A 17,668-nucleotide genomic window follows, 5' to 3' on the forward strand; every position below is an offset into this window, starting at 1 on the left:
GAAACATCCTCATTTTTGCGTATAAGTTGAGATTACAAACTGGCCAGCATGTCTGTTAACAAAATGCCGCAACCAATTCCTTCACACAATCAATCCGTTGATTGCAAAACATATCCTAATCAGGATTAAGGAAATTCTATTACAGACTATAGGCATTCATTTATCCAATTTGTTCCTATTAGAAGCATTCTTTCTTGGCTACAACTGGTAGTGAACCAAAAAAGGACCATATGTCATGAACTAAACACTTTCTTTTCTTTGAGTAGGCCATATGCAATTTTCTGAAGAAGCCCGTGTACAAGACAAAAAATATTAGGCAGGTTAAGTTTAAAATATACCTACCGAACTCAAACTATAACAATCAAGTTTCCACAATCATATAGGAACTTCAGTTTTATGAGAAACTTAGTCTAATATGTTTTTTTCTTTTCCAGAAAAATAAAGTCAGGACCCAGCATGTTAGAGTTCAGAGAGGCGCTTTCCATTGATGAAATCAACTACTTGGGTGACTGCCGTATCAAGTGCAGCAGTCACTGCAGCCAAATTTTGCATTAACTCCTCGGCTGTTGGCTTCTCACCATCCACTATATCGGTTACAGCTTTGACGAATATTGCAGGGACTTTCCAAAGATCAGCTACATAGCCAACGGCTGCTCCCTGCAATCCAAAATTTTTACATTAACCAATGACGAATTATGAGCAACATTTATATTCCGATAGAAGTATTTTTAATTTCTGTCTTGTGTGTTTCCTTGGGAATAGCAAATACAAAAGGTCATCAACCAAACATGAGGGAAAATTGTTAACAGGTGCCAACATGCAGTGCCTCATTTACTCTACCAAGAATGACCTATATCGCCACTAAGTTCCTTAATCCCCAACTAGTTAGGACATACATAGAAGGAAACAGTTAGAAAAAGGGTGTTGTGGAGACCATATCTTGTGTGTTCCCCTTTCAGTTGGAAGGTATATTTTCCTCCAAATAACAAAATCCAATCCAATCCAATCCAATCAATGAGTTGAAAAGGGATGGAAAAGTTTGGCATGTTAAATGACAATATAGTTTATCTTTCTACCCTCAACTTACATAAAAGTGAAAAAACATATATATGGTTGAATATATGCAAAACCGTAACAAGAGGGTGTAATTGTCAAATTAATATATACTAGTTTATTTTAGCTTCATAGATTTAGAGCATCTAAAAGTGATAACTATCTTCTTTTCATCGCTTTTCCATCCTATTCAACCAGATGGCTGGAAGGATGGACCAGTCCTCTTCTGTTCTTTCTCTTGTCCTCCCTCTGCCCTTCCCTCCTACCAAACATGGTGTAAGATACAGCATATTTTAGAGGTTACCTCCATGTCTTTAACTGTTGCATCATTAGCAATAATCGTTGCTTCATCTTGTGGGGACATATCTAAAGAGTCACCAGTAGACAATTTGCAAACCTGAAACAAAAGGACGAGTGTAATGAAATTTGCAAAGAGCACAGGCACCATCAACATGAAACAGTGGAAAACCAAATTCAATTTCATGAATTTCAAGTATCTACTGTGAGCCACATAGAACAACATTTACATACTAATGAAAGACCTCAATAGACTAAGATGCCCCAAAATACAAGTAGTTGAAGGAAGTGATTGCTTGTAAAGACGACATCATAAAATATGCTGCACATCACTCACCGAGAAACTATGAGATCAGTTAAATTCATTTGGATAGCAATAAGCAGTAAGGCCTGCCTTTGAAACAGATGCATAAATGTGAACCAAGCGGACTTGCTAATCCACATCACAGTTTAGAGCACTTAAACTAATGAGCAAAAGCCTTGCATGGTCTAAATTAAAAGAGCATAGAGTACAGCACAACCATATCATGTCCTTTGCTATGTTGATATGTTAGCACCTTAGTTTTGTAGATACAAAGGTTTAAGTTGGATCAACTCCCTCAATAAACCTATCAAGCAGCTAATGTCTCATTTAGTTACTGTTCAATACAGTCTTCAGGTATAACTTGGGCAACCATAATGTTCTTTAAAATGCAAGACTTATCTAGAATTGTTACCTGACCCAACCTGTTTTACTGAACAATTACTTGTTGATAATACAATTGAAAATAAAAAAAAATAAAAGAGCACAATTTTGAGTTATTACCATACAAGTTTATGTAGGCACAGAGAAGTTGTCCAAAACAAAAAGAAAAAAACTATAAACAAGAAATTATATGTATGAGAATATGATGAGAGGCCAATGTTATCTACAAAACGACAACCTATGCCAAAAACAGAGAGAACTAAGCATAAACCAACAAGGAGTTTAGAGTTGTTCAGTGAAAAAAAGGTCAAGCCTTCTAATGCATTGTTATTACCTTAAGGTTGAGCTCCTTCAAAAGATTGGGTGTTGATAAGGCATGCCTCAAGCCAACTCCATACAGATCAAAGACCTACAAAGCACAAGGCAGAACAAAGTTGAGTGAGAGAATAATACTAAAAGATTTGCTATACAAAGCTAAACCCATGCGGTTTTATAAACCTTGAAGCAGATTGAAAATCTAATGTATAAGAATACAGTGGTTTAGAAGTTGATTAAGTAGAACAGTGACATACCACAGCTATATATAATCATAGGAGTCAAAATATAAAGACTAATACGAGATATACAAACTTTTTTAATTTTTGTATACAAACTAACATGATAGAAATGAGCAGAAGAGTGCATGTAAATAGTCAACTCAACAAATGCTCAATAAATGACTATGAATGATATGGTAATAAAAGAGTGATGCATATCAATTTGTACAAAAGAGTTTGTATATTAAACACTACTTAAACATAAATACAACTTCTAAATGAAGAATTAACCATGGCCAAAATGAATATATGCATGCAAATAAACTTAGTTGTCAACTTTCAAATCTATGCTTAAGGTATCAGAAAATGATGTAATTAGATCAAGCAGATTTGCAATATAAATTTCAGATCCTTTGCATCACCACATAGACCACAAGAAGTATGAAAACAAAAATAAAGAAGCACTTACAGGGATAGGTATCCGCCTATCATGAAAAGCAACATCAGAAACGAGGAAAATATCACCGATGCTTGCTCCCTTGGCCTGTAGAAGATATATGGTGTCCTTGATGCTTACTCATACAGAAGGAAACAAAATATTCCTTCTTGTTCTGCTAAGTAAAACAGAAGGAAGTGTCAATTTCTAAATAGCAAAGCACATACCTTAAAGCCACCGGCAGTGCCAGCATTTATGATCAGGTCTGGCTTTAAAGCTTGAATAGAAGCATATGTTACTAGGGACGCAGAAACTGTGCCTACACTATCAACTCCTGAAAAGAATTGGTTTGAATAAGCAAAAGGGAATCAGGAAGAAAAGTTCATATTCCTGTAAAGTACGGAATTATGTTATCCTTTTCTTCTTATTCTTCATAGAAGCAATTCTTAAGAGTACAAAACAACAAAAAAAAAACACCAGGAACATCTCTGGCAGATAATTAATGCTTTGAGCAAAATATAAAAAATAAATACACTAAAAGAAAGCACAAGAACCAGATACTTACCCAAAGTTGAGTCTTTTCCAGGCCATATTATGTTTATATGAAGGTCTTTGTAAGTACCATGATACCTGACCCACGGGACCCCTTCTGGAAACCTGTTCCATTGAATTAACTAATCAAATATATGAGCGACTAATGAAATATATCCAACCAGAATTTAAGTGGAGCTGCTTAACTTAAGCTGCCTGCATCTAATACTAAATTATATAAAAAAAAATTATAAGCTAAGGTACATGACTACCCTTAAACTAACTCCACTTCCTTTTATGCAAAACTCGGTTTAAATCTTGAATGCAACCATTTTATGCAAAAAAAGGAGAAGGTCGAAAAAACATATCCAGAGCATGCCTCCCAGAACCTTCAATTTGGAGAGACCTTTTTTTTAGTACAAAAGTACAAGAAAAGGGTGTACATGTATTGTGCGCATATTAGTTATATGTCAAATCCCTGTTTTATGCATGGAATTGAGTTCATAAACCAAATACCGCACACACCAATCACGGCAGTTGTTAAGTAGATTAAAAAGAAAATTAATTTATATATGACACGATTTTATGATGCGACTATTCAAATAAAGTGGTAAGCAGTAGTGTGTAAGATCAACAAATGATCAATCGAACTAACGAGAGAAAATTTCCATTTTGAATGTATTTACACACCTCAAACTTGATAATAACACATAGACCAACCAAAAAAAAAAAAAAAAAGAAAACTCACACAGAGTTCTGGTCTTCTTTGAGGTCGAACTTGTTCACTAGAGGCATCGCTTCCGCTTGCATAGCTTCAAAAAAAAAGGTAACAAAAGAAACAAAAAAATAATAAAGAAAAACCAATAACAAACTAATTAAATAAATAAACAACTAGCTGATTTAAGAGTAGTACCGATGATAATGACGATAGATGAAATGGCTTCCTGTGATTTCTCGTCACCAGGAGCCATAGCTATTCCTCTTTCTTTGCTCTCTCTCTCTCTAGACTCTCTAATCTTTCTCTCTCTATTGAGTTCACTCGGATTTTCCAAATGTACAGAGCGAAAGAAAATGATAGAAACGGCTGGAAAATTTTATTGAAATGTTTACAGCGTTGCGGCCAATCAAAAGCTGGAACTGAACTCAACTTCTATTATTAGTATTTATTTATTTATACTGTTATTCGTAGAGTTTGCATGTGGGGAAGGCGAAAGACAAATTGAACGGTGGATTTAGTTTCGTGATAATTTTGATGATTGATTGAGGCCCAATAGGACTCGTACCCAACAAAACATGGCCACGTGGGACGTAATCATTCTGTCTTTCACGGATCGGGCGTGCAGCGTGCCGTGTTTATCATTATTCTAGTCTACCCAGATTTATTTGTATTCCAATGTCACGAATGTTTGCTTATAGCTCGAACGTGTCAATAGATTAGATTGATATTGTTTCGTTAACTCTTACTACATTTAAGGTATTAAAATCAACATATGAACAAAAGATCATTTTTTTCGTAACGAATAACTGTTCTTTCATAAAGAATAATCACTTCTTACGAAAGAACAATAATTCTTTTATAAGAAATAATCGTTCCTCAAAGAACAACCAAAGAAAAAATTATTCTTTTCGTAAAAAATGATTGTTTCCTCTATTAGAAATGACTGTTTTTTTATTTATGAACGGTCATTCTTTTCGTGAAGAATAACTATTTCTTTCGCAAAAAACGATCATTCATTCTATGAGATATGACCGTTTCTTTAATACAACTAAAATCATTTTAACGTGACAATACTAACTCAACTATCACGTCAAAAATTGTAAAAAAAATTTGTAAATAAAAGTTGTTGAGGTAGCATAACTCCCCTTTTCTAAAATTCATATAGAATATGTTTATTCTAGTCAAAGCTTATGCGGCTGTACTTAGTCATTTTGGCCTTTGTGATTGAAAATTAAGGCTTACTTGTATTAAATATTAATCACATCTCTAAATATCAGTACACCTATAAAATAGAATTTAATCACGTAATTCATTAATGTCAATTTCCAAGATGAAGATGATATTGGCAGTTATATGAAAATACAAGTATGAATTGATCCTTCCAACAACTTAATGAATAAATTAGCAAATAATAAATACAATGCAAGCAACCATGTACAAGTACAATTAAATTCTTTAATCAATCAACACAAAACCAGGCAACAATGGAATGGCTGAAAAAATATATATGCCTTAGGAAGCAGCAGGGCTGAGAGTGAGATATATTAGAAAGAGAAAGAGGAGCAAACAATTAGTGGGTTGAGGATTTGATGAGGAGGCATTTGGTAGCATTGGGAATGTGTCTGGAAGAGGCATCTCACATTCTTCTCCATTGAAGTATAATTTTCTAGGAAAACCCCATCCATTTCTATATGTGAATGTTTTCAAGTCCTTTTCCAGAAGTATCTCTGTGCTCACTGAACCCACTTCATCATTACCAGCATTCAACAGTTCTTCATTAACATACTTTATTCCCCAAAACATAGCAACTTCATCTGCAACAATTATATATTAAATTTTCTATCAAACTCTGAATAATTTACTATAAATTACTAATGGAAAGCGTTGATGTACCTGCAAATCCTACAGAGGGAAGCACGGAGCTGTTGAAGCTATATGTAGTTGCTTTCTGGCTGAAACCAGGATGCTGAACAACCACATTCCAGTCTGAGTAGTTTCTCTTGTAATTGTAGTTAGATACTGTTAGTTTCACTCTCCAATGGTCCATGTAATTGTTCTTCACATGCCAATGAACTCGAATTGGGCACATATGATCGGTGCATTGCACAATGTCTAGACTATTCACAAAATTTGATTGTGATAACGGCAAACCTTGTCTGCAATCATATATTTACATAGAGAGGTAAGAATGGCATTCAATTGCTATGAAAATTAAGCAGTCAATCATAAGAATTTACCTTATGCATGAGACCGCTGTTTGGTCAGCTTCTCTGCATCCACAGCTGCACTTACGGCATGGTGTGATGGTGGGATTGTAAAATGTTGAGAGTGAAACACAACAGACTGGTGCTTTGTTAGCCAAGAAAGTAGAGTAAGTGCATGTTGATTTCCATGTTTCTGCACCAAACATTCAATTGAACAAGGCAAGTTCATCATTGTCCTTTGAATGAATTAAATACTTGATGACCCTAAAACAAAATGAGGGAGAAATCAGTGGTTCAATTCTCACACTGAATGGTCAGCTTCTCTAGCACACTGAAAAATGGTGGTTTCAATTTTCTACTTCTAATTTTAATTTGGTGGTCTCACCACATCAACATGATTATTTAGAGAGATTGTTTCATAAACTTTTTTCTTAATTCAATTAAGCATCGGCAGTCCAAGCCTCAGCTGTCCATTTCAAGATTTGAAACATTTCGTTTGAGTTTTAAAACTCGCACACACTTAAGCTAATCAAATAATCAATTTGCAATACTTACCCTACAGTAAGGCTGATGTTAGGTTATTGCTATCAGAAAACCAAGTATATTTTCAAATTAAAGCAGTTGTGGTACTAATGGTATTGTCAAATCCTAAATAGATTTGCAGTTGAGATGAAGTACTTACTGAAAACTTGAACCTGTCTTCTGCCCCCTATAGCTGAAGAAACTGTGGGATCAGCATCCTCAAGTAAGCCACATGTGTAACCAGGACCTGGTGCCAATAGAGTGAGATTTTGGGGTGCTTGTTCAGAGGACTTGCTACCCAAGTTACCAACCGTGATTTCGAAGGATGAGAATGACTTAGCAGGATTGATAGCATAGGCAGAAACAAGGCCTCCGCGGCAGCAGCCCTCAGTCATGTTTTCCCACGGGGCATCTGGCATGAGATCTACAATGACAGGGTCTTTCTTGCAACAGTGTGCATTGATTCTGTATCCAGTGCAGTTCCCTTGCTCGGTGGCAAAAGCACCAGACATTGACAAGATAATCTCCTTCTGAGCCCATGTCCACCCTATTTTCCAGCCAGGTTCATCCACGTGGCGATACTGATAATAGTTTTGAATCGTAACTCTTGCCTGCCATTAAAATTCAAAATCATCTTGGAAAAATGAAGACCGTACATCATCATACCGCCTTTATCTGTAGATATGCATTATGTGTGAAACATACTCCTACAAAAGCTCTAGTTATCATTGTTTCAATTAAGTATTCAGACAACTGTAGCACACTTTACCACTTTGACTAAAATTTCATGTTTCCCGGAAGTTAAACTACTAATATGAAGTTTGCTTTTCCCCAATCATATCCGTTTAATGCATGCTTTCTTCAAGTTAAAGCTGTGACTGTGCAAAAATAAAAAATAATTTTGAACGCAGAAAATGGAAAATATGAAAAGCCGATAATTCAAGTATTGCTTCAGAACTGTCTGGTTGTATGATTGCAATTTAAAAGGGAGACATCAAAATAATCACCAAATAAAACACAGCAGAAATGAAAGGATTCTTTCATTTAAATTCTACAAGATTTTGACTAAGCAAACTCAGTCTTTACGAAATGGAAAAAATAGATTCATCATATGTTAGAACTGCTCATAATATAGAAAAATTATGAATCACACACTAACCACATAGCCAGTATCCGTCCACTGATTAACGTCGAAAGTAACAGAAATATTTCCATTGGGGTCCAAAGGGTCATAACAATCTGCAAACCAAAACAAAAACTCATCAAGACTAATCTTAACTATTACTTCCATACGTAACATATAAAAACTAAAAACTAAAGAAGAAAAAAAAAAAAAAGAGAGAGAAATTAAAGTGAAATGCCTGCAAAGCTGCCCATAGCAACTAACAATGTCAATATCAGTGCAAAAGGCCATACATTAGAAAAGTTGAGCTCCATTTTGTTTGAATAGTAATTCAACAGTTGGATATATAATATCTAGATAGTGTTATAAACTGCTGAATGAGACAAAATAAGGGCTTCGTTAACCATACTAACAAGAAAAAGAATAGTATACTACAATAATCTAGAGAACTCAATTGCTGAATGCTGATCAAACAAACAAACAAGACTCATTGATACTATCGAAGAGATATTAACAGACAGATCCAAATGGAAATTCTTTGAATCTTTAGCCACAAGATTCTGTATTGACCGGGCAACAGAATGTACACAATCTCTTGAAAATTTTGTTGTCTTGTACAGGATTCATAAGCTGATAAGTATAAAAGGGACGGCATTAATAATTCCTGAAACCAGAAAAATAAAAAATTGAAAAACATTAATTTGTTTTATTGCTAAAACCAATTAAAGACACAACTGTAGCTGTTCAACAGTGTCAATCGCTGTATATTTCCCTTATCTGTCTTATAGTAATCATCGTTTAGAAGATTATGCCATTATTAGAATGTCAACATATCATCAAACTAGATGCTTCATGAATCCAGACGGTTATTAGGTTAAGAAAAATATATACTAGTACTAGGGTTTATTTTATATTATCCAATGCGTACTATTAAAGTACGTACACTCCACTTATGCTAAGCATTTTTAGTAAAACTAAAACAAAATTTAAAGGAAAATTTAAAGAACCTAGGCGGTCATGTTGAAAACAAAAAATCCCAGTATATTCTAATTAATTTCGTTCTATTAATTATGTCCTAGTTGAAAACGATTACAGAATAAAAATGGCTAGCATTTCCAAGAATATGTTCTCATGTCTCCCATGCACAGCTTCATTTATTTTTCTTAATCTTTTTATTAATTTGTAGCGATTACTACCAAAATTATTATTGGGCCTAAGCCTTGAACCTAAATCCTAAACCCAATTTGGGTGTTTGATAGACTTAGAATTCATTGAAATTACAATCTCTACAGCAGATTATGGTATCTCCCCCAGTATTTGTATACAACAAAAATCCTAAAACTACTATGCCACAAAGTACACATCAACTGTCTTCCTACATCAACTCAAAGGATAGCATACCAATATCAAAAGAACAAACAACACATATGTCCAACAAAACTACAAGGATCCGCAACACACCTCACCAATGTCAGGAGTTCCTTAGAGGAACATTATTTGGGTGCCATTGCAACATGCAAATTCCAGGGTTAACCTTTCAGAAAGAAACCAATTCCCAGTAGACAATAATCATATCAGGACAATAGAAAAGATCATCATTGTCCTCTACTCAGTAGAGTGATATAAGTTTTGAGCCATAAAATTTTTTATTAGGAAGTGATAAAAACTATATATTAAAACAGAGATTGAGATAGGTACATCAGTGGACTAGAGATCCATAAAAATATCAAAAAAAAGAAAAAAAAACCAATGAGGGGGACAAATCTGTACAAGATAAATTATTTGAGCCATACATTTAAGACATATTATTTAGAAAAGCAACTATAGAGAAAGAGAACAGAGCTAGGAAAAGCCTTAAGCTCCAAAGACGCTCCTTCCAGCCTGATGAAGATCATCATTTGCAAGACACTTCAAAAAGCATGTAAACACAGCCAGATAATCAAGCAATTGATAAAACTCGAAAAAGCACTCACTCACTTTTACTCTTCTGTGTAGACGATTATAACACTCCAGGAGTTGCAAGGAAATACTCTTATCGAAAGAAGCCAAAGTAAGAAACCTGCAGCATAAGCATAATCATTAACCAAGAGTTTAAAGTCATCATAAATTGTTACCGTGACTAGAGACCAATTCAGATGCTCTTCGAAGGGGGGACTCTTTCTGATGCCAGTTAAGCCTGCAGCCGATGGCTGAACTGCATCGGATATTAAATAAGAAACTTATTACTGTAATACAAAATCAACCGTTTGAGTTAAAGAGCATTTTATTACAAAGTAATCACTTCCATGAAAAGGAAAACAGCTAAAAAGAACAGAAAATATACACACTTTACTTCACATCAACAGTCATAATATAAAACAAACCTCTAAATCTTGTAATGACCCAATGAAAATAGCACTTTAGAGCCTTCGGTGTAACTTCTGCTGCCTTCATATTCACCATGATGGTACATTATTATCTCTGAAACAAGGATCCTAGGAGAACGTCCTATTGTCCCAAAATGGTCCTAGCCAGTATCAATAGCAGCAAAATGTATGTACAGAAATCTTGTGAATATACATTGCTCATCCATTTATAGGGAAACGAATGCCCTACCCAATCTCTGGAGCTGCAATTCTGTTGCACAAAGCAGCGTGACAGGCCCAATAAAATATGAAATGATGCCAACAACAACAAAGTGACCTAAAATGGAGAGAGTGCTATTTTGTTATTGAATGAAGCTGCAAAATAATAAGTATATCAACATGGTTGCAATAACATATATATTCAACATAAATAGGTTACTAAGTATTGTTTAAATGAAACAGCAAATGGAGAAGAAAATCAATCACTTGAGCAAATATGTAAAGCTGGATGTTTCCAAAAATAATGTGGAAATGGGTATTTGGTATTCCTCCTCTTTAATAAAAAGTATGAGCAACCTGCAAACCTATTAGCACAAAAGCTCGAAGCACCAAAAACTTACAGTCTTAGAGAAGAAACTTGATTGATGCTGCTTAGCATTCCAAAACTTGCAAAAGATGAAGAGAACAGAGTCCCATATCTGTCTATTGCATGATTCCACTAAGTTTAAATAGCTGTCAGTTGATTATCATCCAGCTAGTAAATTACAGAGTTTCATTGTGATAAGACATCAGAAGTTAATCTTTAAATGTTCAACCCTCTAAACTCGTAAGTCCAAGAAGATAGGAATTCAGGCCTGTGAAGCCAATCTTTGAATACCATATATAACAACTATGTCTTACCATAACCTTTGTCATTGTATTTTAGCTACAAATTATGTATAAACCAAACAGTACAGAACTGGAGGTATTCCTTGTACATAATGAAGAAATCATTTTATCAATTTGGGTATAACTTTCTGGCTCTTAACTGCCAGCAACATGTAAGCTTTAACAAGTTCCTCTTTGATCATGAATAGTACAGAAGCAGCAAAAACACTCTGTACTATCTTTGTGCTCATCCCCTTGTAAAAGCCAGGCAATCCCTCATAACGTATCATTTTAATTATTGCATCAAAAGTACCTATGCAGCAAAAAACAAAACAAAACAAAAAAACAAATCAATCACCAAATTGGCATACAATAGGAGAGTTATCGGCATCCTAAGTCCTAACACACACATAAGAGAGCATGAATTCTATTTTGAAACAAAGCAAACAGAAGTCAAACAATGAGATTCTCATATTAAAAGCATTGCTAAAGTGCAACTGAAACTGCAGATAATTAGCAAAACATACTACAGAAATAAAGAATTAATAGTGATTCCTGCAATGTGTGCAGATAAGAGAATTGGAAACACAAGCCTTCATAATGAAAATTACCCATCTAAAACTGAATTATTTCATAATGAAAGAACCACTAAATTAAACCAATTTAAACTTTATTAAGAAATTGGAAACACCAATAATGGTCTGAATTGTTCTTAGTGGAAGAAAACCATGGCAAGCCAAGTTTTGTTTGACTTCTTTCACCCCAAAAAAATTAAATAAATTTAAGGAAATTGTTTTCAAAACAGAACAGCCTAATGATCATAATATCATGACCAAACTCAGGATGATAAGTGATCACAAACAATCACACTGCTAACTTTATTTACATAGACATAACAAATGAAATGATTATAAAAAATAATAAGGGTGATGATGATGAGGACAATAATGATGAGTGATCACAAACAATCACACTGCTAACTTTATTAACATAGACATAACAAATGAAATGATTATAAAAAATAATAAGGGTGATGAGGATGAAGACAATAATGATGAGTGTTAAAATTCTTAAGTATGAAGAAAATAAGATATCATTGAATCCATGAGAAAGCTAACCTGAATATCTTAATGAGATATTGCCACCGATCTCCTGCTTTGCTTGAAGCCTTGACTGTGTAGGCATTTAAGAATAACAGTTGTGAAGACTTCAAGCACACATAAGCAAATTGAGTGCTTGTGTTAAGTATGTTTTTGTTTAGAGAAAACAAAGTGAGTACTATAAATCAGGATAATTAAATAATAGTATCTGATGCATCAGAAAGTTCCACCAGAAGGAAAAGGCTACCAATATGTTTAGAGACTGATTTTGAATTTGACTGGAACAAGCACTTTGAAGGTCAACATCTAAGAGTTTTGCAGATATGGCATATGATTAGAAAGCTACAATACTTAATAGAAAAACAATCATTTTATGATAAATAAGAAGAGAACATTTTCTAAAAGGTGAAAGAAACTATTATTATAAACTATCATACACAAATGTTATGAGGAACTTAAGGTTATGAGTTCCATAAAAGCTAGAAATATAGATGCATATAAATAATCAAATCGTTCGATCAATAAAATTTGGAAATGATGAATATAATAAAGGTTTCACAACCTACTAATGTCTTAATAATTAAAGACACCAGCACTAAAGTAGGAAAAAGAAAAAGGTTAAATATGGCACAGAAAACAAACAGAAAAATGTATGAGCACAAGTATATATAGAATTACAAGGAAACAGAACAAGAAGGTGATAAAAACCAGAAAAATGTATGAGCATAACTTATATATAAACACCAACTATCAGCAGAGACTACATTCAACAGAAAATAATGCAAGTAACTTTATTACCATAGATGTAAGCAAACCATTTCTACTTTTTTAGCTAAGATATGAAGCAAACCAGGGACTAACTTTACCTTGACAACCAACAAGGGATATGTTGATACAGTTGCTCCCAATTTAGCCAATGCCCCTAGTAAGAAAACCTATATCACATTAAGAGTTAGCATAAGACGTTGAACTCTGGTAAGACTAAAGATATAAACATTGTGGAATTTGATATGGACCCTCCAACTCCGTAAGAGGCTCGGAGGATGTGGGAGCCAAGAAAATTCAGACTTAGTATAACTGTCATCTAAGTGTGATATAGCCTTTAATAGAAAACATAAAATCCCATAAAGACAAGGTATTACACAAACTGAGCCTTATACCTCTATAGCTGATAAATTTTTAAATCTCTGCTTCTTAGCGGCTCGTTTTGCCCTTAAATTCTTTTGCGAGCCCTCATAAATCATGAACTGGATTGAGGGATTGCACACCTAGCACACAGAAATCCTTATAAAAAACAAGCACTTTAACATGCACCTTGAGTTCATATAATTATCAAGATGAAGCTGACCATAATAAGTGTAGGGACTATTCCTTTCCAGAATCCAGTAATTCCTGCCTCCTTGTAAACCTCACGTGCCTACAAACAAAGCACAAGAAGAATCAGTGTTGTGGAAAACTATAATCAAACATATAATTCTGCATTTGGTAACCTCCCAGCGGTCACAATCATCATTTGATAGTCATAGCAGTACAAACCTTCTGCTTATCAAGAAACATCATCACTGCAATCTGTCAAAAGTTCAATTCTATTTATGCATGCAAAAAGTACAAAGCCTTCACATAATTATGATTATACTAGTTGCATAGCTTAACAAGATACTTTTATTTTCAAGATTTAAATTAATCACTATCATATCCTGAGGAAGATGAGCTATGCAACTAGTATAATCAAAACAATATAAGATAATAAGGTTATAATGTAAAGGATATATGTACAACTCTGTTATGATTAATGCCAATGTCATATGGATAAAAAAAAACCATGCACAAGCAAATTCAATAACTGGAACCAACCGCATGAAAAGTTCCATAAGGGCAAGGCTTTATGGAGTCAAGTTCAGCCAATCTGTCCTGCAAAGTTGGACCTGTTGAGCATTCAGAAGCCTCGCTTATAATAGATTCCCTCTTTGCGTCCATAATTTTTCTTTCTGCTTGAGTATGTGTCTAGATTCAAGTAAAGAAGGACAAGCTTGACCATAAGAGATTGTGAAGCATTGCTGTATACTGAAAATTGGACCAAAGTAATCCCATAATACTTTATAAAGAAACTCCAAGCCATAGCTACCATGGCCTAGAAACAGACACTCTTGTATAGGATTTACAAAACACAAACATCTCAAAACTCAAAGAACCACAAGTTTTAAAGGGTCAAAGTAAAATGACATTCTCCAACATCATAATAACTAAAGCCAAAAACATGTGTATTTCGTTCAAAATAGCAATGGCACCTGCATCCGTGTCACAAGAACCCATATCGGGTTTGTCAGCAATACATTCAACGACCTACCAAAATTAAGGAGTGTTGTTCAGATAATACTTGAAAAACAATGTAAGTATGAAAAAAGAAAAAAAATCAACAACATCATGAAAAGGGGGCACTAGTTCTGCTTTTTCACATCAGATTCTGTTTCAGCTATCAGACAAATCATAGCTCAATAGATGTATGTTAATGATAAGGGCTTTACATTGACCTCAAAACACTGTTTTGATGACAAGTAAAATTACTTTAAAAAACATTATATAGTAAGGGCTTTACCCGGCAAGTGCTGCAACAAGAAGCCATGAAAACATGCCAACAGTGCCATCCCCGCGTCCTTTGTGTTTATTAGCAACTGCAATAGCCTCAGCCTTGTTTTTGAAAAGCTGATAAAAGTAGTAGTAAATGCCCTGGCAAAGAGGAAAAAGGAGAAAATCTCATTCATACAAAATTACTAGTTGCGTGACCCTGGTTGCAGAAATAATTTATTATATGAAGGAGGTAGAAAAATAGAACCTGGGAAGCAGCAGTTCCGAAAAGAGAAGGCTTAAGACCGCTGTAAAGACCTCTCCAACCTTCGGTTTTTATCAGCTAAAAATGACGAATCAAAATAAAATATAGGATTGAGCATATTATAGTTAGTTAGTTACTTAGTTAGTTAGACAGATAAATAGATAGATAAATGAAATATACCTGGAGAATCTGACGAAGCGTGCCACCTGAAGGGCGTTTGGAGAGGTTGGAGGATGCAACTAGGCCTTTCTTGGCGATTCTTTCTGTTTGTTGGCGCGTATTCACCTATACTCACCTCAGATGAAGTAGTTAAATTAACTAAACATACCAACAATTGAAAGATGTCAGAATTTAGTTTAGTAAAGTAGATAAATGGATACCGTTTGTAGGGGATAAGTGATTATCTGAGCAATAATACCACCACCAGCTCCCGCCAGACCATTTGCTATGGCGCTTGACATTCTCTGCTTTTGTTTTTTAACTTGACTCCACCCAAATGCTATCTGCTATTTCACATCCTCTGCATCAATTATAGGATAAGTTTAAGGCAAAATGTCACCAACTCATCAGTAATTTGGTATGGACAAAAAATTCCTTCTACTCCTGATTATCAATAGGTGTGCTTGATTTAGAAGATAAGAGTCAAGCTGACAACTTTCCATCTATTATCTATGATTTATCAAAGAATGATACTATACCTATTATCTAAGATTTTAAAATAATAATGCTAGACATCTGAAATGACATTTTCAAATTAGGGATTATTACTCTAAACCCTCCCAACTTTTCTCAATGTATCTAAGTGTTGATTTGATAAATTACGTTGCTATCAAATTTATGAGATTTAATCAATTAATTTTACCTGAATTGGAGATGCTGTTCCAGGTTGGTGTAAACTTTAATTGCCAAAGACCCTCAAATAGACTAGAGCCTGTCTGCAAAAATTCATACAATTAGACAAGTTTAACAAAACCAAGAACAATTTTCTCAACCAAGAAGCAACCATTAGACCTGTTTTTTACATTATAAAAACCATAAAAAAAAAAAAAAAAAAAAATTCTTTACAACATAATCAGGGCTCATTTCTGCAACAAATACACTAACCCCACTAGACACAAAAAATAAAAAAAAGTAAAAAAATAAAACACACAAAATTAATACTCCAATGAGCACTTACTGGATTGGGCACGCCTTGTAAATCTTCAAGAACTTTTACTGCACGTTCAACATCCTGCAAAGTTTCTAATTCTATTCAAACAATCACTGTAAAAATAAAGAAGAAAATGGAAATCAAACAAAGTTAAAGCTGTCTATATATTTAGAGATTCATTATAATGCAATATTAAAATTCTTACGTTGGGTAGGAAAGGAGAAGGTGGATGGCAATAAGGGCATGAATGAGGTGGTTTTGTTGTTCAGTGAATGTCAGCTCCTGCTGGGGTGTACAAGCTAAGCAGAACCGGTGCATGAAATGTAAGCGGCATTGTTGAGAGGTGAGCGAGCATTACTTACTGGATAATCTTAGACTAGTGATATTTTTAATAATATCCAGTCGTGGAGTTGTTATTCTTCTGACACGTGGCAAGTTACAAGAAGTCTTTTAAAGTAATTCTACTACTAAACTTGTTTATCCATTACACTACTAAATAATTTAACTTCAAGTAATTCTAGTTTTAAAACAGAAGTCTTTTAAACTCTCCAGTTAAATACGGATAATATTACATCACAAACGAATCTCAAAAATTTTCTCTTATAAACCCAACGTAATCCTTGAGTTGACATTATCACGTCAACTAAAGACTTTGATTAAACATGAATAATCGTTCATCTTTAAGAACAGTCATTCATTCTTCCGTTTTTTATGAAGAAATGATAATTCGTCTCTAAGAAACTGAGTGTTCGTATTTAATTAAAATCATTTAATGTTTTAAGTATAATGAGAACTATCAACTCAACTATCACGTCGAGTTTATGAGATTTCGTTTGTCTGCTTATTTTTATTTATTAAATATTAACCTCTTTTATCTTGAATACGACATAACCAAATCAGGCCCATAGTGGACAGAAACCCTTGGGCGGCGGAATGGCCCAAAACTCCCACTATTACAAGTCTTATTCATGCTTGTGCACTCCTCATAATTTATTAATGAAATAGCTTTTAGGAAGTACCCTTTAATGTTAGCATTAATAAACCCAACTTTCTGGTATGTATATATAATTGCTTGCATTTAAATAATGTATAAAATTTCATTAATCTAGACACTTCAAATAAAGACAAATTATTTATTTTGATAAGAGTTTCTTAATTAAGTATATGTCTTAATTAACGTAACTTTTTAAACATATAATATTTTATTGAAATATTAATTTAGACAATGCTTTGAGATTACTATATATATCAATTAATGCCTTAGTCGAGGT

The 17,668-nt window shown here is 34.1% G+C and overlaps 3 protein-coding genes across 14 annotated transcripts; all 3 read right to left on the bottom strand.

Moving 5' to 3' along the window:
* Positions 1 to 80: 80 nt before the first annotated feature.
* LOC116143735 (5'-methylthioadenosine/S-adenosylhomocysteine nucleosidase 1) lies at positions 81 to 4,669 on the bottom strand. The gene is made up of 8 exons (XM_031429182.1): positions 4,452 to 4,669; positions 4,287 to 4,350; positions 3,573 to 3,664; positions 3,235 to 3,341; positions 3,041 to 3,115; positions 2,370 to 2,444; positions 1,358 to 1,450; positions 81 to 657 (listed from the first exon to the last, which is right to left on the bottom strand). Exons 1-8 carry the CDS (start codon positions 4,507 to 4,509, stop codon positions 460 to 462), a joined length of 762 nt encoding a protein of 253 aa, XP_031285042.1. The 5' UTR covers positions 4,510 to 4,669; the 3' UTR covers positions 81 to 459.
* Positions 4,670 to 5,681: 1,012 nt separating this feature from the next.
* LOC116143730 (COBRA-like protein 2) lies at positions 5,682 to 11,243 on the bottom strand. 10 transcript variants are annotated; one of them, XM_031429171.1, is made up of 8 exons: positions 10,701 to 11,243; positions 10,469 to 10,611; positions 10,083 to 10,299; positions 8,142 to 8,221; positions 7,143 to 7,593; positions 6,494 to 6,653; positions 6,150 to 6,412; positions 5,682 to 6,070 (listed from the first exon to the last, which is right to left on the bottom strand). In XM_031429171.1, exons 5-8 carry the CDS (start codon positions 7,492 to 7,494, stop codon positions 5,769 to 5,771), a joined length of 1,077 nt encoding a protein of 358 aa, XP_031285031.1. In that variant the 5' UTR covers positions 7,495 to 7,593; positions 8,142 to 8,221; positions 10,083 to 10,299; positions 10,469 to 10,611; positions 10,701 to 11,243; the 3' UTR covers positions 5,682 to 5,768. The 10 variants fall into 10 exon arrangements, with proteins under 10 accessions (XP_031285031.1, XP_031285033.1, XP_031285028.1 ...); XM_031429173.1 differs by having other exon boundaries at positions 10,083 to 10,164; positions 10,469 to 11,243; XM_031429168.1 differs by having other exon boundaries at positions 10,469 to 11,243.
* Positions 11,244 to 11,333: 90 nt separating this feature from the next.
* Positions 11,334 to 16,747, bottom strand: LOC116143731 (peroxisomal nicotinamide adenine dinucleotide carrier-like). 3 transcript variants are annotated; one of them, XM_031429177.1, is made up of 14 exons: positions 16,603 to 16,747; positions 16,425 to 16,510; positions 16,110 to 16,178; positions 15,628 to 15,767; positions 15,428 to 15,532; positions 15,251 to 15,325; positions 15,014 to 15,144; positions 14,706 to 14,760; positions 14,272 to 14,421; positions 13,766 to 13,834; positions 13,578 to 13,685; positions 13,284 to 13,352; positions 12,436 to 12,490; positions 11,334 to 11,630 (listed from the first exon to the last, which is right to left on the bottom strand). In XM_031429177.1, exons 4-14 carry the CDS (start codon positions 15,706 to 15,708, stop codon positions 11,440 to 11,442), a joined length of 1,089 nt encoding a protein of 362 aa, XP_031285037.1. In that variant the 5' UTR covers positions 15,709 to 15,767; positions 16,110 to 16,178; positions 16,425 to 16,510; positions 16,603 to 16,747; the 3' UTR covers positions 11,334 to 11,439. The 3 variants fall into 3 exon arrangements, with proteins under 3 accessions (XP_031285037.1, XP_031285036.1, XP_031285038.1); XM_031429176.1 differs by having other exon boundaries at positions 16,110 to 16,182; XM_031429178.1 differs by having other exon boundaries at positions 11,488 to 11,630; positions 12,436 to 12,524; positions 16,110 to 16,182.
* Between the last annotated feature and the right edge of the window lie 921 nt (positions 16,748 to 17,668).

The sequence above is a fragment of the Pistacia vera genome, unplaced genomic scaffold (assembly GCF_008641045.1).
Source record: "Pistacia vera cultivar Batoury unplaced genomic scaffold, PisVer_v2 Contig432, whole genome shotgun sequence".
NCBI lineage: Eukaryota > Viridiplantae > Streptophyta > Magnoliopsida > Sapindales > Anacardiaceae > Pistacia > Pistacia vera.